Source organism: Malus domestica, chromosome 08, assembly GCF_042453785.1.
Source record: "Malus domestica chromosome 08, GDT2T_hap1".
In the NCBI taxonomy this organism is placed as follows: Eukaryota; Viridiplantae; Streptophyta; class Magnoliopsida; order Rosales; family Rosaceae; genus Malus; species Malus domestica.
In genome coordinates this window covers 3,200,833-3,222,567 of record NC_091668.1, presented here as the reverse complement: position 1 = coordinate 3,222,567, position 21,735 = coordinate 3,200,833, and the positions used below count along the sequence as shown (strand labels likewise).

Sequence of the window (21,735 nt, the reverse complement as noted above, 5' to 3'; positions counted from 1 at the left end):
AAAGGTCCCAGATTTGAGTCCCAAGCTTCCAGAGGTCCCAATCCCCGGCATTGAGATGGGGTTCATGTCCCGCACGTTGAAGTCCTCGGGCACCTAGGTGACCGGGTTGTGTCTTCAACACCTGACCTCCGAGTCGAGTCCTAGAACCCTTGGACCAGTCTCAGACAAGAGGATTTCCAACAATAATATGACTACGAAACTGAAATCACAAACTCAAGGGTTTACGAAAAACACGGCTACATTACTTAATCCCGCGTTAAACAAAAAGTATAAGCAGCTTCCAACAATCAATCAAACAAGCAGATAAACATGGGAGATTAGTTCAAGCACCCAGATTGAAACAGAAAAAAGTTTTACAGAATCTGTGGCTACTATTATAGCTCCAAAACGACGGAAATATGCAGAAAGCACAATACAGGACACCCGGGATCTAAAATTTATAACACGTAAATGCAAAATCTCTCCCTTTACATGGTGCTTTGCCAGGGCAAACCTCCCCTGATAGACTTATTATTGGATAAATATAGCAAAAGCAGCCCCCAAAAAAAAAAGATGAAGGCCCTCACTTGGTCCACCAAAGGAGGAAATCCTTGCGCCGGTTGATTTTCTTCTGCAGCTGGAGAAGGCCGTAGAGTAGGGCTTCGGCGGTGGGAGGGCAGCCTGGAACATAGATATCAACGGGTACGATCCTGTCACAACCCCTAACAACAGAATAGGAGTAATGGTAGTAACCACCTCCATTTGCACAGCTTCCCATGGAGATGACCCATCTCGGCTCAGGCATTTGGTCATAAACCCTGCAACAAAATTTAGCATAAAGATCAAAACAATTCATACCTCTTTGTTTACTTGTGCAAACATTACAACAATGCCTAGACTGAAAGGTTGGCGAGGAGCTTTTAACTCCCAAAATCGAAGGCAATTATGCACTTTCCAAAAGAAATTCCTAAGAAATCCCATCCATCAAAAGACACAACACAGTAGTTTTTTCTTCGATACAAGCGATATTGTGGAGGGCAAATCCCATGCATTGAAGACACACAATCCTCTTAAATATTTGAGCTACAACCCCCTTGGAACTAGATTTTGTTATTCAATAGCTAATACATTTTTTATATGGGAATTGTTATTAACACTCCAAAAATCTCATCCTACACTCCTTACAAGTGTATTTTTCTTTCTATTTATAGAAAGTTTGGAGTGCCAAATGAAATTTTTGGAGTGCTAATAACAATTCCCTTTTATATTCGAGCGATAATCTTGTCTATAATCTAAACTAGAGGGAGGTCGAACTTGATGGGAGCGGGAGCATACTGCTCTAATGAACTTGGCTAATCACCATAACCAGCACTTTCATTGGCAAAATGCATATCCTAAGTCCTAATAACGAACTGGAGGAGAAGGGTGTACATGTTATTCCCATTTAATCGGAGATTTCCTTAAAATTGAGCTTAATCAAAGCCCCCAATTGTTCCAATTTGAGATTACATTAGGTAAATACAAATCTAATTATCACTAAAACATTTTCTAAGCTCAAAAATCCAGAAACCCTAAAACTGAGATTCAGAAAATTGAGAGGGAAGGAAGGGGTTGTTGCTTACTTGCGGAGAGCGGGTGCCATCTTGTTGGTGAGAGTGCCCGCGACGATCATGCAATCGGACTGGCGAGGACTGGGCCGGAAAATGATGCCGAATCGGTCCAAATCGTAGCGGGCGGCTCCGGTGTGCATCATCTCGACGGCGCAGCAGGCGAGACCGAAGGTCATTGGCCAGATGGAGCCGCGGCGGGCCCAGTTCATGAGATCGTCGACCTTCGAGATCACGAACTCGGCGGCCTTAGAGAGGCCAGGAGGGGGCGGGGAGGCGGAAGGGGGAGGAGGGCGGGCATAGGTGGCGGGAGTGGAGCCGGAGGGGGCGGAGGGCGAGAGGGAGGGGACGGTGGTGTGGAGAGAGAGGGCCCGCTGGGCCGAGAGCTGGAGAGGGATGCGGGCTCGGGTCAGCAGAGCCATGACCGTGGAGCTTCGGAGGAGCTGAGAGAGAGAGAGAGAGAGGGAGGAGAATTTTGAGGAAAGCTGAAATATTTAGCCTGAAGCTGTTTTCTCCGTGTCAGTTTTGCATCTGGAAGTGAAGGACAATTTCTAATTTTCTTAGGATTAGTCTATTTTTTAGGTTGCTAATTGGGATTTTACGTTTACCCATTTTTGGACTTCTATATTTTGGATTTTCCTAAATTACGGTAGTGCGATTATGAGATTTTGAGATCTTATTTTTTAATAACAGATATGCGTTATCGCAAATTTTTACTTCCAACTCATCATTTGTTAATTTATAAGATTTAATATTCTTCAATTCATTTGATTCGAAGATTGAAAATAAAAATGTACGTGAGAAGTAAAAAATTACGAGTAAAAGGAACCACCATTTAGCATTACCTCGGACATATTACTTATTCCAGTTTGCCTACTGAACTTTTAATTTGGGTACAAATTTTGTCCGTTGAACTTTTAATTTAGTTCTAAAATTTTAGAACGTGCTAATTCGCTTCTACTATCAGTTATGAAATTATTCCGTTAAATTTAGAATCATTTTCATCAATTCAATCAAGAAAAAAAAAACAATTTGCACATTTTAAGAGTCGAAGGGACAAATCAAAAGAAGTCACTAGATTGAGAGGGCATTGCTAATTTTATGGTTTTCATGTGATGTTCATCAAATACTAGTTAAAGGGTCCATGAAACCGACTTAAACTATCACGACTTGAGTTGCTACTCAACTGTTTATAAACTTTTAAGCTGCTAATGTGGCAAAATTGAGACCATCAAACAAAAGTCCACCGCCATGCCTAACGTCCATCTCATAATAAAAGCTTCACCCTTATGATGTGTAAGAATCACTTTCATGCATCCGTTGTACAGTACAAGTCTCTTACAATAAGTATAATTTGTTACACGAAACGAATCTCTCAAAGACCGTGCTACTCATCTAATACAACAAATGTGATCAGTTGCACGAAACGAATTCTCATAGTGATCTACTCACGTGATACAACAAAAATTACCATACCATAGGGGAAAGACCGCAACACAGTAATTTTGTGAAAATTATGCATGGTAGATAAAAAATGAATGGGAAATCGGGCTTACAAGCCTTTTACAAATACATTAGAGTATCATCTCCGGATCTAATAAAAATGAACCTAAGGATTAAATGATCCGGATCATTGAAATTTGATCCAACGGTTACAATTATTATAACTATTAGAGGACTCCTTGTTTGTAGCCGTTAGATCAAATTTTAACGGCCGAATCATTTGATCCTTAGGCTCCCTTTTTTTAGATCCAAAGAGGATCTGTACTCAATACACTAACTAAAACTAGCCCTCCTCGAATAATGCAATCTTTATTTATCCTCTTTGATGAAAATACCCTAAGATTGAGTCAATAATCTACTAATATTGCGTCGGTAATGAGGGTAATTGTCTCGGTAATGAGTATTTTCGTCAAGGAGGGCATTTCGAGACGACTATTTTTGGTTGGTGGGTTTGGAAAAGGGCCACTAACCCCAATTTTCCAAATCAATTCACAAGGGTTTGGAAAACATAAACAAAAAGAGGAAAAGTTCACCATATGCTTGATAAAATAGTGGTTTAAGAACAAAAGAAAAGTTTGCTACAGTTCCTAGCCCCCAAGGGCTATACTAATGCCAGCACAAACTAAACGAAGGAAGCACCTAATTCACCAAAACTAGCCCATACGCTTCGATATTGTGACCGAACCTCGTACAATATAGAGATGATCAGTTTGCCTACACCAAAAACATTTACCTAAAACAATAAACACCCGATAACCAGACGAATTAAGACCGACAAATCTTTGATTCCCAGTGAAACTGTCGAAACAATGTCTAACATGGAGCCTTCACTGTCCAAAGGAACCAATACTTGCTAAACAAAGAAAATCAGCAGGCTCTGAAAGAGGGGGAAAGAAAGGTTAGAATAAAAACAGCGATAAAAATTTCACAAACCCTTTTAACTTTACTTCAAATAATACAAGGTTGAAGGCCACGGTATCAATCAGCGTTGATGGCACCACTACAGCTTCTCCCCACTTCAGGATATAGGACCCAATTGGTTTCTACTGTGGCAGAAGGTATTCTTTCGGTAGGCGGATGAGCTAATATCACATCTCTTCAACTAACAAGACACAATTAGGACTACAGTATTCTCCTTACGAGTTACCATAAACAGCAAGGTATCGCCTGTATGTGAGGGGCAGATACTACTTCTTGAAAATGTTGACATCAGCAAAAATGCTTCCTGATTTTGTAGTTAGGTAGGGCGCAGCTAACATCACTAACCGGAGAAGAACGCAAGCAACCTTTTGTCAATAGAAATCAGAAGAGCTTTGCCGGCCAAGATAGACAACTTTCCGTACTACTTTTACGCATAATACATGTATAGGCTGTTTGAAGCAGCACAGGCGATTAAATCCTCAGAAGGGTGCCATGCAAGATATATCAACCTTTTTGTGAAGTCAAAAGAATTTCCGTTTGCATCCGCTCCAGAGTTATCCGCACCTTTTATGTTACAACGCCTGCGAACACGACGAAGGTTGCCCAAAGATCTAGAAGGCCTTGCTGGGGTTTGAACTTGTCTCCTGGAAGTTCATGAGAAAAATTATAAGCACTTTTGACCAAGAGAACAAAAGAAAATAAACAAGAGTTTTTCTTGGACCAAAATGATACTATGCCCTAACAATAGCATGCCTGACGAGCATATATAGAATTTAAAAAAGATACCTCAAGGGGTTTTTGCTGGCCTCCAATGTTGTTGCTTCTGTGCTCCCTTCAGAACAACCAAACACTCGAAACAGATTGCTGGAATCACAGAAATGTGTTTCTTCATACGTTGAGCCCCACACTGCTTAGGTCAGGGTGTAAGTGTAAAAGCAACAAAGGATGTGTATGGTGTAAGTCTAACCTGTAAGAACCTGTTGCCACTCGGTGTCCATCTCCACTTAGACAGCACTCAAACTTATCGAAGATAGAATCATTTTCGTATAAATCACAGAGCTGAGAAAGGTAAAGAACTTAATAAGTTGCATTGTATGGTATTACTTAAATGGTCTCGTCTTCTTTTAAGATCACATGTGATCAAACAAACTTTTTGAAGGAACATATTACCTTTGGTCTTAGATGTTCATGAACCTGGAAAGTGGCAACTGGGCCAGAATCCATGTTGATGTCCCATAACTGAGAAACCCCAAAAAGAAAAGGTGAGAACAAAAATTGTAACGGACAGGGTTAAGAATCAGAGAAATCTGAAGACAAGAAGTAGTTGCAATGCCCAAACTCACCACAAGCACAAAATTGAAAATCATGATATCAAGTACTAATTCTAAACATCACAGTAACAACATTAGCATATTTTAGCTGAGGAAGCAACAGAAACAGTGAGATATTGGGGGCTGCACCCATAGAGGCCATTGCCCACGTCACCAATCCACTGTAAGGAAGGCAGGGAAAGAGGGATGGCACAAACAGTGAGATATTGAGGGCACCCATAGAGGACATTGGCCATGTCACCAATCCAATGGAAGGAAGGAATATTTTAGCTGAGGAATCAACAGAAACAGTGAGATATTGAGGGGTGGCACCCATAGAGGGCATCACTCATGTCACCAATCCACTGAAAGGAAGGGAAGGAGGGACGGCAGAAACAGTGAGATGTTGAGGGGTGGCATCCATAGAGGGCATTGCCCATGTCACCAATCCACTGGAAGGAAGGGAGGGAGGGAGGGAAAATAAGGTTTTTAAGTGTTTGTTACTTGCAACTTTGTTTCTAGGACAAATGATACTGAAGTTTCTAAATATTGGAAGTATGAACCATCTTATTATAAGAGTATGACTATATGAACCTTAAGAGTCATGTAATCCCGACTTAGTATATGTCTTCCGTTCTTAGCAAACTTAATATCTGAAATTGATGCTATTATTTCATTGAAAAAAGATCTTGAGCCGGGCACTTCTTGTTCTTCAAACCTGCACCATTACAAATCATAATTACGATTCAAAGCAAACCAAGAAATTAAAGACGGCAAAAAATGTCAAAAGATTTCTCATACATTTATTTTATTATAATACTAAGTCATCTTTGATGAGTCCAAGAATGGAAGGAAGGAAGAATGAAAGATGACTCACAATTTGCTAGATGCATTGTGTGTTTATTTGGTATATCAAGGGGACTGGCTAAATCATGATTATCATTGAAACCCTCCAACACACACACACGCACATATGATTGCGAGTTGCTTTTGTTTATGTTAGGTTTACTACCTGTTTTCTGCTTGGTTATATTACAATATTATTTGTTCTTGTTTTAATATATATATATATATATATATATATATATATATATATATATACAAATCACTAGTTGGTATCGATGGCAAAGAAGGGGGCATCTTCGTCAAATCCTACATCTACATGGAATGCCCACAATATATCTATATTTTGTGATGTATGCATCAAGGAGCTTGAGGCCGGACATCGTCCGGGCACTCACTTTGACAAAGATGGATATGCAAATATTAGAGCTAACTTCAAGGCAGAGACATGGCATGATTATGAAAGAAAGCAATTGAAAAATAAGTGGGATGCACTTAAAAATGAGTGGAAGTTGTGGAAAGAGCTAGTTGGTAAAAACACTGGCCTAGGGTGGAGTTCGAGCAAGGGTACCGTTGATGCCTCTGAGGAGTGGTGGAATAATAAAATTCAGGTTTGTGTATTTATCTTTTAATGTGTATTATGATATCATGCAATATGTTTAACCATATTCTTTCTTTACTTGTAGATAAACAAAGAATATGGAAAATTGCGAAAAAATGGCATTAGTCCTGAGATGGAGGAAAAGTTAGATAGGATGTTCTCGAACACAGTTGCTACCGGTGAACATGCCTGGGCACCTTCATCTGGAGTACTACCACCAGAGACAAGAGAGGAATCCATAGGACAAATTGATTTAGATGATGAGGAAGAAAGTGAGACCATGCAGGATCTAAGGCAAACTACGAATTCACTGCATCTATATTCTTTTTCATGCATATGCTAGATGCATTTTATGTTTATTTGGTATATCAAAGGGACTGGCTAAATCATGATTATCATTGAAAATCTCCAACACACACACACACACATATGATTGCGAGTTGCTTCTGTTTATGTTAGGTTTACTACCTGTTTTCAGCCTGGTTATATTACAATATTATTTGTACCTGTTTTAATATATATATATATATATATATATATATATATATATATATATATATGTATGTATGCATATGTATATAACTAGTATCGATGGCAAAGAAGGGGGCATCTTCGTCAAATCCTACAGCTGCATGGAATGCCCACAATATATCTATATTTTGTGATGTATGCATCAAGAAGGTTGAGGCCAAACATCGTCCAGGCACTCACTTTGACAAAGATGGATATGCAAATATTAGAGCTAACTTCAAGGCAGAGACAGGGCATGATTATGAAAGAAAGCAACTGAAAAATAAGTGGGATGCACTTAAAAATGAGTGGAAGTTGTGGAAATAGCTAGTTGGTAAAGACATTGGCCTAGGGTGGAATTCGAGCAAGGGTACCGCTGATGCCTCTGAGGAGTGGTGGAAAAATAAAATTCAGGTTTGTGTATTTATCTTTTGGAGTGGTGGAAAAATAAAATTCAGGTTTGTGTATTTATCTTTTAATATGTATTATGATATCATGCAATATGTATTAGCCATATTCTTTCTTTACTTGTAGATAAACAAAGAATATGGAAAATTGTAAAAAAAAGGGCATTAGTCCTAAGATGGAGGAAAGTTAGATAGGATGTTCTCGAACACAGTTGTTACCGGTGAACATGCCTGGGCACCTTCATCTGGAGCACTACCACTAGAGACAGGAGAGAAATCCATAGGACAAATTGATTTAGATGATGAGGAAGAAAGTGAGACTATACAGGATCTAAGGCAAGCTACTAGGAAGGGAAAAAAAAGAGCGGCTAACCAAGGAGAATTGCAAAAGAAGAAGGTTGATAAGAAGGGGAAAAAAATTGGAGGTGTTGCAAAACTTTGTGGTCAAATTGACCGTCTTGTTGAAGTTTATGAAAGTAGGAGTTCTGCAAACTCATTGATGAGGCCGCTGCATACAGGCTGTAGTATTGCGGAAGTGATAGCGTCTGTTGCACGATTGTTTTGTTGTGAGCCACCTAGCGGAAGTGACAGCGTCCTTCCACAATGAAAAAATTAAAATAATTATATCTTAAGTTGTACTGCCTATTGGAAACCATAACAATCCATCCACTACACTCTGCATGTGCGTATGCGCGTGTTCATCCCAAGAATAATGTAAAAAATGAAATGGCTGAAGTAATCGCCATCTTTGTTCCGAACAATATATAAATGGAAAGGGCAATGCAACTAATGTCGCTAAAATTACTCTGGAAGATGTGATATCGAGAGAAATCATCTTTTATATAATAATCTAACCACATACGAGTTCAAAAGGTTGGTGCTACCTTCCAGTATTTGATGGTTTTGTCATTAGAGGAGAGGAGAAACAGTGCACCGCTAGCTGTTTGACACCATCTGATCTTGTTGATTTTTTCCACAATTTCCAAGCTCTTAAGATAATCAAACTGAGTTCAGGAAAAACCAAGTAAGATGCAAGTTAGGATGCAAGTTAGTCAAATCCAGATTCCAGCAAAGAGGAAATCTTCGTAAGCCTATTTATACTTGTCCTCGTTAAGCACAAAGAAGGTCATACCTTGGGTTCATGACTTTGGAATTCAGTTTTATAGCGGAACTCAGGATGCCCACTGATTGAATAATCCATCCTCTCCAGATCTCTCCGGTGTCCACCATGCTAATTATTTAAGTTTATACCATAAAAGTACAACTAAATCACACCAGTGTAACAAATATAACGGCATATTAAGTACAAGGAAAATGCACATCCATGCCCCAAACCCCTCAAAAGAAAAATGTATTAACTTACATCCTTTATATCAGTTCTTTCAAATAAAACCACCCGGCCTCCACGATCTCCAGTGGCAAGGTGGTCCCCCGTTCTATCAAATTCAATAGCGGATATTACATCAACTGCAAAAACAACCAGCAAGTAAGCAAACCTAAGTAATTCTGCACCAAAGCACTTCAATGCCCTCAAACACTCTATAAAGTATCTTTTTCAGAAATTCAAAAGCGGGTATATAAGAATAGCTATTGATCGCAAATGACGCGTTCTTCACACTTGATTAACAAGTTCACTTATTTCTCAAATCTAGGGCCTTTAAGTTTAAAAATATAGCTCTACATGTATCGATTGCAACAATATGTTCGAAAATGAATCCCTATACTAATCAACATCATAGCTCGTTTTTTAAAGTACTTTTAAAATGACTGAAAATTTTTTTGGTGAAAATGTTTTTAGAACCAACCCTGAATGAAAATGGAAGTAAATCATTGAAAAACACTTAAAAGTGTTTTCTGAACGATGCACATAACTAGTGGTTCTTACAGAAAGCCCTTCAAGTGTTTTTAGAACCCAAACACATTTTTTCTAAAAGTGCTTTTAATTATTTTGAAACACTTCAAAATGTAGTGAATTAAATTAAAAGAAAAATAAAAACTGACAGCTACACAAATAGACAACCTCCAAATGTATAGCTTAATCAATAATAGCCACAAAACCACCAGCCAATAACTTAAGTATTCAGCTCAAATGCTTCGGTCATCAAAAGACCAAACTTTTTCGATTAAATTTCATTGGCGTCTCCCGTCATTCAATACACAATTTCTGCAACAAATCATCCGCTACATGTATTTAACATTAAATTAATAGTATTAAACGTAATGAGAACGAAAGCAATAGTGAATCCTTAACAATACGAAACGAAACGAAAATCAGGGGAAGAGTATTACTCTTACCTTCCTCAACTTCTTCGCCGGCGGTCCTTTCTCCGAAGACCTGCGAAAACTTCCACTCGAGCGGCGATACGGCCGCCCCTGACGTCGCCCGAGCCGCGAGGCCCTCTCCGCAGCAGTTCATTTGTTTATTCCAAAAAAATCGACTAGAAAGAGAGAAGAGAAATCAATGAAGAAAAATCGACTAGGAGACGTAGCTTTTTAGTTGACTTCGTGGATGTCCAAATAATTCAGCGTCCTCACTATTGATATATATATATATTTTTTAATGTAGCACTTTTTATTGTTGAAATTTTATAATTGAAATGGTTTGGCAGTTAATATTATGGTTTAATGGTGTTTATTTTTACTTGTAAATAAGAGGTTTTTGTTGAGCCATATATTTTCATAGAGAAAATATATTAGCAAGTTTTATAAAGATGGAGATACATTAGAAAAAATAGTAGTCCAAAACGTGGACCGACTAAAAATAAGGTTCACATTATATATATTAGCATTTGCCTACACATTTTGTGTGTATGAACATATTTTTTTAGAAAATAAGAAGGAGAGAGGGGGAGAGAGAGAGTACGGGGAGGGAGTGGGAGGTTTTTTTTTTTTTTTTTTAATATTGGAGGTATTTTAACAGTAGGTGAGACTTAAAAAAAAAACAAAATTTAGTTGTGTGAATTACATTTCTGCCCAAAGACTAAAAAATAGAGTTCTTGTCTATCCAGAACTCTCCTAAGCTCCCACATCTCAACTCAGTAAAGTGATGGCCTTCCTCAACTTCCCCACACCCCGGGAAAGTAGAACACGTAACAGAAAATGGAAGAGGTTAATGGAACTGCTCCTTGCGTTTATAAAAAGGGGAGGGCACACGACAAAAGCATACGGAGGAGAGAAAAACAAAAAAAACGCTGCAGAAATTAAGAGACAACAGAAAAGAATATATGGCAGAAATCTTCAGAAAGTTGAAGAGCAATCAAAGAAGTAAAGTGTTGCAGAAATTCTAGGAGACAAGGGCAAACAGAGAAGAGGATACATGGCAAAGGAAAGCAACAAAGCATTCAAAGGCACAAATCCATCCTTCTAAATCTTTATTTGTTTGGTTTCTCTCGGCTTTGCAAGAAAAAGAAAAAGAAGCAATTTGCTTCTTCAATGCTATCCGCTCCCCGCCGCTGCCATTAGTCCCATGAATTTCTTTGGGGTGGTCTAAACCACCCCGTGAAGTTCCAACCAAGTCTAAGTGATCCACTCCCTGCCGCTGCTGTCAACTCCATGAATTTCTTATGGGTGGTCTAAACCATCCCTGAAGTTCCAACTAAGTCTAAGTGATCCGCTCCCCGCAACTAATGCTCTTAAAAATCAGATCGTCAACGTCTCTTTCGGTAATTGCACCGGCTTGGTGTTGAAGAACAAAAAGTGGTCTACCTGTTAAAGAAACCCTGAAGATAGCCAACAAAAAAAAAACAAAGATGAAGCAAGCAGCAAACCTACATGAAAATATTTAGGTACCAAATCCGTGCAAATCTTGGATGCCATATTCATCCAGTGGAAGGCTCAAAATCAGCTTCGTCTCTTCTCACAGCTACTGACAATCTGTAGATGGGAGACCGCACAAATAAGGAGTGCGTTCAGGCTCATCTGCTATGTAATGTCCACCAAAAATGGTGCATATTGTTGTCCAAGTCAGTAGTAGCAAAAAGAAGATTTGCAGAAAAAGGATTTTCAATTCCCTCATCTGCGCATCATTGGTCGTCTTACAAAGTGTTGAAAGAAAGTAGCAAGTCCCTCAATTTCCATAGCAGAGTGATTATTGTCGCAATTTTTTTTGTGCACAGAGAAGAGTCCTCGTGCCTTTCTCTCTCAAGTTCACACATGGTGGAAAAGCCATCTCAAAGACTTAGTTTTTTCTAAAAAGAAACAAGTTGTTGGGCTGCCATATTTTAATTTATAAGAATTCCATTATTTCTTATAAGTCAGCTTGATGCCAGATATGGAGCAAAAAATAATCAAGAGGCGACACGTGGATTTTTAGGTGAAGAGGATAAAATTACCCTCGAGACACACCTGGTTTCTTACACGCGAGCAGTGGATAATCATTTATCAACCGAGTCAAGAGTGCCCAAAAATAGGTAACAAGTTCAAATTTATCTCATCCATCTTTACTCCATATCCTTTACAAGGAAATCGTTCCATAACCTTCAAAACCTTCCACATAAATTACATAACCTCCCAAAAACATTCCTTTTATTATGTTAATTAGCCAATTAATATATTTATTCCTAATCAATATATTAATTGCTAATTAAATCACCAAATAACACCCAAAATATACATAAAGGACCAACCATGCCCCATAAATATGACTCACTTTTCTCTAAAAAGGGAGGTTCCACACGCTTGCAAAACTCTCAAAAAACTCTCCAAACACTTTTCTCTCTAAATTCTAACTTTGGCATCGGAGGTTCTTCGGCCAAAGCCCCCTATTCATCATGGGTGCGTGAGGCTCTTGGGCTTGACCCTAAGGTGTTAATTGTTTTGTAGGTGCAATTTTGTTCAAGAAAAATGAGGCGGAAATTTGCATCCACAAATTGGTGCTTTCATTAAGAGTTGAGATCCATACTCGTAGAAGACTCTCGCATAAAAAAGTTTTTCTCTATTTTCTAGTCCATTTGAATATTTTTCATACGTTCTTATTATTAGAATTTTTTATTTACAAAGGTTCTTTGATAAAACGTATAAGAAAAATATAATGGCTAGAAATTTAGAAAATTCCACAAGTGAAAATTCTAATACTCAAGAAATGGGACCGAGGCAATCCACGAGGCTAAATGTGGTCATAGGCGGAGTGGTACCACCACTACGAGGTTCCACTATGGCCCAAGCCATGCCATCCAAGCTTGCACGGGCCCAGGCCCAAGCCTCGCATTCGCATGCATCACGCACTGAGCAGCCTGCTTCCGCCGAGCAGCCCACTCCCGTGGCTCAGCCTGCTCCCACCGAGCAACCTGCTCCCGCTGAGCAGCCCACTCTCGCGGCCCAGCCTGCTCTTGTGGCCCAGCCTACTCCCGCGGCCCAGTTTGCTCTCATGGCTTTCCAAGTAGCTTAAGTCGGCCCAAGATTATCTCAACCATCCAGACCTACCATCGAGTCGGAGGCATTCTTACCACATTTTTCCGTGAATTTGACATTTCCCAATTCAAATCTCATGCCCGGAGTCTACCACCCTTCCACTGCCCAAGGAGGAACATTCCTTTCAAGTTCTTCCAATCTAAGTGGCGAACAACACTTGTCTCGACAAGTCATAGAGTTGACGAGTGCCCTTGCACAACAAACGACCTTAGTGAACCAGCTCTTGCAGCGCACCAAGATGCAATGTGCCCCAGACAAGGTCTCCCGAAGTAGGACAAGGGCAGACGAAGAACCTCTCCAGCAATGTCCTGGTAAGCAGCCACTCGACCAACTACGAACCGAGCATTCTGGCGGTGTACATTCCTGACTGGGCCTTCGAGATAACGTATACTCCCGTCTTAGTGTGCAGAGGAGCGTGCACTCTTGATTAGGCCCACGGACGAACATACACTCATGGTTGGGGCCACACTCCGATAATCAACATGAGCAACCTTCTAGGCAAAGTGTTCATTTGTGACAAGGCCCGCAAGAAGCATCATCCACCTTACATCGGAGTAGGCAGCACAGCGGACGGAGATAAGCAATCACTCAATCCAGCTCAAGTTCAACCAGCAGCCTGCGAGTTACTTGCTCTCTTGCTAGAAACATACCATATCGACCGCAGCCGCGGCATAGACGAGTCAAACACATGAAAGAGCAGCTTAGACCAGCAGGTCACGACCGAGGGTAGCCGAGGGCTCTGCCACCCCTAACAAAGGTAAATTTAGAAAGAAGTAGAAATACTCATGACCGAGCGATTGTGTGATTTCCCGTGCAACGAAGTTATTGACAAAGCACTTTGATGAGACATGACCAACATAAGCGAGTTATCTTTCAATGACAAGATCGAGCAAATGGGACTACCCCTCATAGATTGCCGGATATAAAGACTTTTTCTGTTACGACACGCCGGGGGCAGACGAGTACCATAATGACACACTAGCCTGACTACCAAGAACCTGGGGCAGACCTTGTTCTCAATATTCCAAACAATTCCTCCCGATGCGCACAACCTGGCCCAAGCCAGCCCCATCTCTGATTTCATAACCACGCATGCCTGCTCCACGGCTTCCAGCAGCCATTGATCTATCATCATGGCTCATATCTGTGCCAATATTGCACCGTGGCTCCTAGCTATGCCAATCTTGCCATATGGCTCGTGCCAACCAAGCCTAAAAAAGGCACACGACGAAACACCTAATAATGGCACAATAATTCTGGGAGCAGCTTACTGCGCTTACACCCTTACGCGAGATCCACAAACAGTTTGAAGTCTCAAACAGATCGCCAAACATGACCTCGCAGGCTAATGATTATTTCGATTGTCCCAGCAGTTCAGTTTTCCTGAGCTGCACTCACGACAACGACTTCCATGCTCTCCAGTACGAGAGAGTAAACCAATTCCCCGACACCCATATGGGTCTACTCTCCAGTGCGAGATGATAAACTAATTGCTCTCCAGTGCGAGAGGGTAAACCAATTCCCCGACACCCAAAAGGGTCTGCTCTCCAGTGCGAGAGGATAAATTAATTGCTCTCTAGTGCGAGAGGGTAAACTAATTCATCGACACCCATATAGGTCTGTTCTTTAGTGCGAGAGGATAAACTAATTGTTCTCCAGTGCAAGAGGGTAAATTAATTCTTTGACACCCATATGAGTATACTCTCCAGTGCGAGAGGGTAAACTAATTGCTCTCCAGTGCGAGCGGGTAAACTAATTCCCCAACACCCATATAGGTATGCTCTTCAGTGCGATAGGGTAAACCAATTGCTCTCCAGTGCGAGAGGGTAAACTAATTCACTGACACCCATTTGGGTAAGCTATCTAGTGCGAGAAGGCCACATCGTTCAAAAGATCGAATGCTTGAAGATCAACTAAACAACAAATGGTTATGGGGCAGCAGCTACTTTTACACTTAACAGTTCGCTCATCCGACACTTCATCTTCAACAACTCTGATCTTGGCAGCTTCATCCTTGACTGCTCCATCTATGGCAGTTGAAAAATCAAACTCAAGCAGTTTCCTCATTTTCAGCAGGCAGCCCAAAAAATTGCCTATTCCACACCACTTCATTAGCCTATGCCAAACCAATCATTGGCTTTAATCAAGCCGAGCTGCTCAAGCAATGGCCCCCTGCTACATCACCTCATTGGCCCTTGCCAAGCAGATTCTTGGCCCCTGCCAGTCGACGTGCAGCACCACCGCGACGACTGCCCCATGGTAGCACCACCCAAGAAGAAGACAAGAAGAAATTAAGTTTTTATTACGTTGGTGCGACATGGAGAAGACAAAGAAAGCAACGAAAGACGGTCCTTTGCACGGGCAAGATGTAGAGGATTGCTAGAGGAGGGGGAACAAATATCCTCTAAGCTTTCTCTTTCTTGTAGGGTAGAATAAATCGTTGTCCAAAGTTGATTTAACAACCCACTTAAGGTGGACTTAAATAGGCTTTGAGAGAAATTTATTTCCCTTTCCTAGAATGATCTAATTTCATATTAAAGAGGGAATCTACATCAAAATAGGAAGCAGTTCTAAGTTTCCTAGAGCAAAAAGATCTCTACACCTGTTGCTCTTTTCTACGAGCAGCCCAGCAGGTGTGGGGGCATTTGTGGAGCCAAAAATAATCAAGAGGCGACACGTGGATTTTTAGGTGAAGACAAAATTACCCTCAAGACACACCTGGTTTCCTACACGCGAGCAGTTGAGAATCATTCATCAACCGAGTCAAAAGTGCCCAAAAATAGGTAACAAGTTCAAATTTATCTCATCCATCTTTACTCTATATCCTCTACAAGGAAATCATTCCATAACCTTCAAAACCTTCCACACAAATTACATAACCTCCCCAAAACATTCCTTTTATCATGTTAATTAGCCAATAAATATATTAATTCCTAATCAATATATTAATTGCTAATTAAATCACCAAATAACACCCAAAATATACATAAAGGACCAGCCATGCCCTATAAATATGACTGAATTTTCTCTAAAAATGGAGGTTCCACACTCTTGCAAAACTCTAAAAAACTCTCCAAACACTTTTCTCTCTAAATTCTAACTTTGGCATTGAAGGTTCTTCGGCTAAAGCCCCCCCCATTCATCATGAGCGCGTGAGGCTCTTGGCCTTGACCCTAAGGTGTTAATTGTTTTGTATATGCAATTTTGTTCAAGAAGAATGATACGGAAATTTGCATCCACACCAGACAAAAAAAAAAAATAAAATGTAGAAAGGAAAAAACTACAACAAGAGAGGAAAACAAAAGCTACTCCAAAACTTTCCACTCATGTGAGCATTATGAGCATGGCCCCCATGGATTAAATTTTGTGCATAAAACAAGAAACATGTCAGCGGCACCGTGCTTCAAAGAATTGACCAAAAAGAAGGAAGAAGTCTTTCAAACGACTTAAATGTGGATATCATTTTGATCAAATATTGGGTCAAAAATATTAACCAAAAGCATTGAAATCAAATTGACAGATGCTACAAGACAAAAGGAAAGAAAGGAAATTTGCCACATCTCTAAATAAATAGCTAAAAGATATTTGCTTCTCTGCCAACAACAGCAAAAGAACCATTGCCTTTGCCACCAACAACAGCTATGCAAGGACGTTGCTCGGAGGTGTGCAGCAACTATACTTGACTAAATGACAAACGCAGCAAGACCATGGCTTCGAGATCAACCTCACTTGTAGAAGAAAACCAGCAGGAATTAATCTAATGTTCTCGTGTTCAAAATTAACATGGGATACAAGAGTTCCACCCAAAGCCTTTTGTGCCAGGAATTCGAAAGATAAGGAAAAAATGGAGATTGCTAAGTCTGCAAAGGAAAACTACGATAAAGAAGAAGAGAAATAAATTTATCTTCTAAACCATGCACGTGGTCACTTAAAAAAAAGGCAGTTGTCTTCCATGCAAATGCAAAATAAATGGAAAGGTAAAATATGGTTTTCCTCTCCAAACACCACCACTTGAAGCCCTATTTGGGACTTAGAAAATTTGAAGTCTTGAAATAGAAGAAGAAATAAGCTTTCTGCAAAACAAAATCTCTCTAAGTTAAGTGGGAATGCTACCCACGTGGAGAACAAAGAAAAGCCACAACTCCCCATCTAAATTCATATAGGCTTTGTAAATGTAGACCTTATGAATTAGAGCCGAGGACGAGCACCAAATGACAGGAGCCTAATAGCGTGATGGAGACATGTTGAATCCAACCAATCCAAAATAAAGGATTATGGAGATAACATCGACGACACCAAATTCGCGGATGTAAATTACTCTAAATACCGTGGATCTGAACTATCTCAAAGTACAAAACTCGATGGATTCACCACCTCAAATTGGTGAAAATCATGCCATATCAAATACCAAATGGCACGAAGCCGTATCAAATCCCAAAATGGCACGAAGCCAAGATAGAGTCTCAAATGGCACAAAGCCACTCTAAATTCAAATGGCATGAAGCCCACGATAAGTTTTAAAGGGCACGAAGCCATATCACATCCCAAATGGCACGAGCTGAAACTGCACAAGGCATCAAACCCCAACAAATACATAAAGAACTACGAGTGACTTGATCCCTCAACGAAGGTACGCAGGCAATCTAGGGCTCAACCAAGGTGCAGTAGCAAAAATCAAACACTCAAAATCTCCAAGTTACGATTTATTCATATTGGAATCAAAGGGTTTTTCGTTTTAATGAAGGATTGTAATTAATAGACGCATAGTCTAGAATGAGTCGAACTTAAATTAATAAAACCCTCTTTGAAAAAAATGAATGAGGGTGAAATTGTGTCGAGTGAATTATTTGTTTACATATTATGTACAATTTTGACTCAACGGTCTTAGGTTCGATTCTCGCCAAATACGAGTTTGAACTACATTATTGCTAGCCCATTGTTAGGCTAAGCTCACCTCCTCCCCCTTAATGTAGATAATATCGTTTGTTTATAATTGAAATGGTTCAAATTTCTTAATTATTGTTTACAGATCTTATTTGTTTCAAATTACTTGAATTGGTTATTATTTAATTCTTATTAGTTGTTTTTTTTTTCTTAAAAGGAGGACAACTGGTGGCAAGCCATAATTATCCACCATTTTCGGGAGCTGGAAAAACTCACAGAGGCATTTCAGCCTTCCATGGCCACAAGTCTGGCTTCCACACCAGCAACGGGTTTCGAACCCAAGACCTCTAATTTTTAGTTTTAAAAAAGCCTCGTAATCCGCCATTTACCACTAGACCACCAACTCGTGGTCGTTCTTATTAGTTGTTTAGTCACGCATATACGTCAGAACAATTGTGGGTTTATTGTGGAAATTATTGTATGTTTAATTGAGTTGTTTTGTTCAGACACTCGATTAAATTATCATTAATTTAGTTGAATTTTTTTTTCCTTGTGTAGTGATGGTAGTTACATAGTTATTAATAGGCCATTTGACATTTTTTTTTTACTTTTTTAAAAATTAAAAATTAAAACTAAAAACGAAAGTCAATAAACGGCCCAAAAAAAATAAACAATTTCAACCGTAATAATATATAAATAAATGTCTGAATGGTTTTGTCTTGTCTATTTTTTGCAAAGATGATCTATGAATAATGTTTTAAAATATAAGACGGTTCAAAACATTAAAATACATTACATAGTAAGCTTCACTTCATTATTTAATTAATTTATTTTTTCATCTTTTTTGTGTTATGTTTTGGAGGAATATTTGTTTGGGAAATTATGGAACTTTATTAAAGCAAGAGACAATGCCAATTTATAGTAATGAAATAAAAAGTGGATATTTGTCATGAATTGTGATTGTGTAAATCCTAGTTTAAGTGTGATTGTGTAAATCCTAGATTAGATTTGATTCTAGTTATCATTTCCTATTACAACTTGTATTACTTGGGGAAGAAGAAATATCTTCTCTCTTTTACTATTATAAGTAAAGGCACAATGTATGAGGGATAACAACACACATTCCCCTACAATTCTACAAACATATTTCTCACACTCTCTCTTCTCCATGACGCCGACCACCATAACCTTGTCAAATAAAATAGGCCACAACATGTTATCAGCACGCTCCTACCGCTATGCTTAGGAATCTGACGTTGAAGAATTTTTCTGCATCAAACCAATTCATCCATATCATCACGCAATCAGGTTCTTTCAAAACAACGGTTTTTATCTCAATATTTTTGCAGCCCTGATAGCATAAACATTTACCATAATGCATGACCCAAGTTTACGTTTTTCGAATTTTAGATTCTACATAAATTGTGTATGCATTATATTCATAATTATTAAATTATGTGAATTTGATATTTTGCCATGAATTGTATCAAATATATTTACATGCATCAAATTATTGAATTGCATATGCATCAAATTGAATTATATATGAATTGAATTGAAAAAAAAAATCCAAATCGGGAAACCTAGGGTTCTTTCGAACTCGTGCCCTGCACTATCCCATCCATGGCGATAGGCCACACCATGCAAACCCAGCCCAATATTGAACACCGGTCGGGTGCACTTGATGCACCACCGTCCCGACCCACGGCTTGAAGCCCAGGTCTCCCATGTCGGTTTTTTATGAAACATGACTGGCAATCGTGAAAATTGGACAACACCCATCGTTTTTCATAACGATTTCTCGAAATTCCAGAAGAATTTCATACTTTTTTTTCTCGAATTCAATTGAATTCATTCGGTTCTCTCTCCCTCGACGTTGAGATTTCATCTCCATTGACAAACACTTGGTTCTCCGACGAACCATGGCTTGCCCCGACTTGGAAATGCCGTCAACTAAATCTGACATTCTTCCCCGGCAAAGCACACCCAGCACGCGTTAGGTTGTTCTTTTGGTCTAACAACATAGCCCTTTGGGCTTTGGTTCTTCACGGACCAATCTAAAACCAAAACTTGATTTTGGGTTTGTAAGCCAAAGCCCGTTGCAAACCCTTCTCTCGGCCCGATTGGTTTCCTCTAATCCGTGAAAAAAAAAATCGTGTGCAATTTTTTAAGGGTTCACTTTCAACGGCCCGACCCATTTTCTTCTCCCTGTGGGCCTGCAGCCCACCCTAAGGCCTAGGATGCACGGCACCATTTTTCTTAAACCACCCGTGGAAGTAGTTTTTCTTTTGGGCCCCGAGCTTTATTCGCCTAATTTTTTTAGGGCCAATGGTTTTTATATTTTTTCACCCATTCTTTAATTTGGCCCGAAGTCCAAATAATTGAATTCAATTATAATTATTGACCTAAAAGACATAACTTTTTGCATATTCTTGTTGCATATTTTTGTGTATATATTTGTGTTTGCCTGCAGGAATATATTGTGACAGCCCGTCCCAAAAAATTATGATTTTTATAATTGTATTACGTGGAATTTCGAAAAGGCCCTTTGAGGCATATGTCTTGATTTGTGTTAATCGCTTGTCATGACACGTAAGACTTGATTTTTTGGCATATTCTTGTAGTACTCGTCACTACGGACGCGTGGGCGTAAGCGGTTCGTGATTTGGAGCTATAGCGAATAAGTTATTAAAGTTTGAAATTTGATCAATTTATTAATTTCAGAAAATATGGATTCTTCCTTTATAAAATCTGGTTTGCTATTTGGATGGCCTAGATTTAAAGAAGAAGAAATGGATGGTGCGGATGGAAAGGAAAGAAGGAAAAAGAAGAGGAAGAAGAAGAGGTTGGGCAAGCTGCCCAACCAGAGGGAGAGATGCAGTAGCTACGGGAGAGAAAGGAGGGAGCTGGCCGAATTGGGAGGAGAGAGAGAGAGAGATTGATCAATCGGAACAGGGAAGCGGAGGAACGGAGGAGAAACGGGTTGAGGGAACCCGCAACCCGTGTTCAACCCGGTCGGCACTCGTGTGCAATTTCAACGATTTTCACCCATTTTCCGTGTCGAATTGCTGCAAGAAATTACTTAGGAACTTCTCCACGACCTTCCCTCTATCCATTCCATCTCAAATTTGGAGAGATTTGGTCTTGAAAATGGAGGAACCCGCGAGGAAAGGTGCGGCGGTCTTAGCTTCGAATCACCCAATCCCGAAGCAATTTCTTTCAATTGCCACCACCCATGGCATCCTCTTGAGGCCTAGAACAAAGCCCAAGCAATGGTTGGGATGGCGAAGTTGATTTGAGGACGGATTGAGCACACCCAAAACCTAGGGTTTCCGACGGGTTTTGTTGAAATTAGAGACCTTGCCGACCGAATTGGCCTTGGCCACATGTATGAAAGTTTCTCTACTCATTGATATCTTCATTTCTGTAAATTTTGGTAATTTTTGGAAATAGTTGAATTTTCCGGCGAGCCGGGGCGACCGACCGCCACCCACGGCGGTGCGTGCGGCGGCGCATGGCCAGTGGACCGTCAATGTTATTTTTAGGCTATGTTTGATATCCTGAATTCAGTTTTGATAATGGTTTGTCGTTGGTTGATCATTTGGACTTAAATTCGATACGATTCATGGTTAGGCCAAAAAGGTGAATCGAAGATCCAACCGTCGGATCTTCATTAAACTTTGATATGTAGTAGTACATAATATTTGAAGAATTTGGGAACTTACGGATCGGGAATTCGATGGATGGATCTTCCCGAATTG

General features: G+C 39.8%; 3 protein-coding genes across 3 annotated transcripts; 1 reads left to right on the top strand and 2 right to left on the bottom strand.

The window, feature by feature from the left end:
* Positions 1-317: 317 nt before the first annotated feature.
* On the bottom strand, positions 318-2,226 carry LOC103440603 (NADH dehydrogenase [ubiquinone] iron-sulfur protein 7, mitochondrial). Its single transcript, XM_008379303.4, has 2 exons — positions 1,602-2,226; positions 318-797 (listed from the first exon to the last, which is right to left on the bottom strand). Exons 1-2 carry the CDS (start codon positions 2,006-2,008, stop codon positions 563-565), a joined length of 642 nt encoding a protein of 213 aa, XP_008377525.4. The 5' UTR covers positions 2,009-2,226; the 3' UTR covers positions 318-562.
* A 1,628-nt stretch (positions 2,227-3,854) lies between these two features.
* LOC103440602 (serine/threonine protein phosphatase 2A 55 kDa regulatory subunit B beta isoform-like) lies at positions 3,855-10,197 on the bottom strand. The gene is made up of 10 exons (XM_070826786.1): positions 9,977-10,197; positions 9,045-9,148; positions 8,814-8,912; positions 8,566-8,685; positions 8,198-8,256; positions 5,915-6,038; positions 5,181-5,249; positions 4,978-5,069; positions 4,797-4,874; positions 3,855-4,654 (listed from the first exon to the last, which is right to left on the bottom strand). Exons 1-10 carry the CDS (start codon positions 10,095-10,097, stop codon positions 4,438-4,440), a joined length of 1,083 nt encoding a protein of 360 aa, XP_070682887.1. The 5' UTR covers positions 10,098-10,197; the 3' UTR covers positions 3,855-4,437.
* Positions 6,337-8,493, top strand: LOC139198227 (L10-interacting MYB domain-containing protein-like). Its single transcript, XM_070826632.1, has 3 exons — positions 6,337-6,774; positions 6,850-7,688; positions 7,809-8,493. The coding sequence occupies exons 1-2, from the start codon at positions 6,442-6,444 to the stop codon at positions 7,105-7,107; spliced, it is 591 nt and encodes a 196-aa protein (XP_070682733.1). The 5' UTR covers positions 6,337-6,441; the 3' UTR covers positions 7,108-7,688; positions 7,809-8,493.
* Positions 10,198-21,735: the final 11,538 nt, after the last annotated feature.

What these genes read in the sequence shown, in the direction of transcription:
- LOC103440603 (XM_008379303.4), bottom strand. Translation starts at nt 2,008, where the DNA reads ATGGCTCTGCTGACCCGAGCCCGCATCCCTCTCCAGCTCTCGGCCCAG. An exon ending in ATGGCACCCGCTCTCCGCAA is followed by an intron (nt 798 to 1,601) that starts GTAAGCAACAAC and finishes ATTTTGTTGCAG; the next exon opens with GGTTTATGACCAAATGCCTG.
- LOC139198227 (XM_070826632.1), top strand. Translation starts at nt 6,442, where the DNA reads ATGGCAAAGAAGGGGGCATCTTCGTCAAATCCTACATCTACATGGAAT. An exon ending in GGTGGAATAATAAAATTCAG is followed by an intron (nt 6,775 to 6,849) that starts GTTTGTGTATTT and finishes CTTTACTTGTAG; the next exon opens with ATAAACAAAGAATATGGAAA.
- LOC103440602 (XM_070826786.1), bottom strand. Translation starts at nt 10,097, where the DNA reads ATGAACTGCTGCGGAGAGGGCCTCGCGGCTCGGGCGACGTCAGGGGCG. An exon ending in ATGAACATCTAAGACCAAAG is followed by an intron (nt 5,070 to 5,180) that starts GTAATATGTTCC and finishes TACCTTTCTCAG; the next exon opens with CTCTGTGATTTATACGAAAA. An exon ending in GCCAGCAAAAACCCCTTGAG is followed by an intron (nt 4,655 to 4,796) that starts GTATCTTTTTTA and finishes ATGAACTTCCAG; the next exon opens with GAGACAAGTTCAAACCCCAG.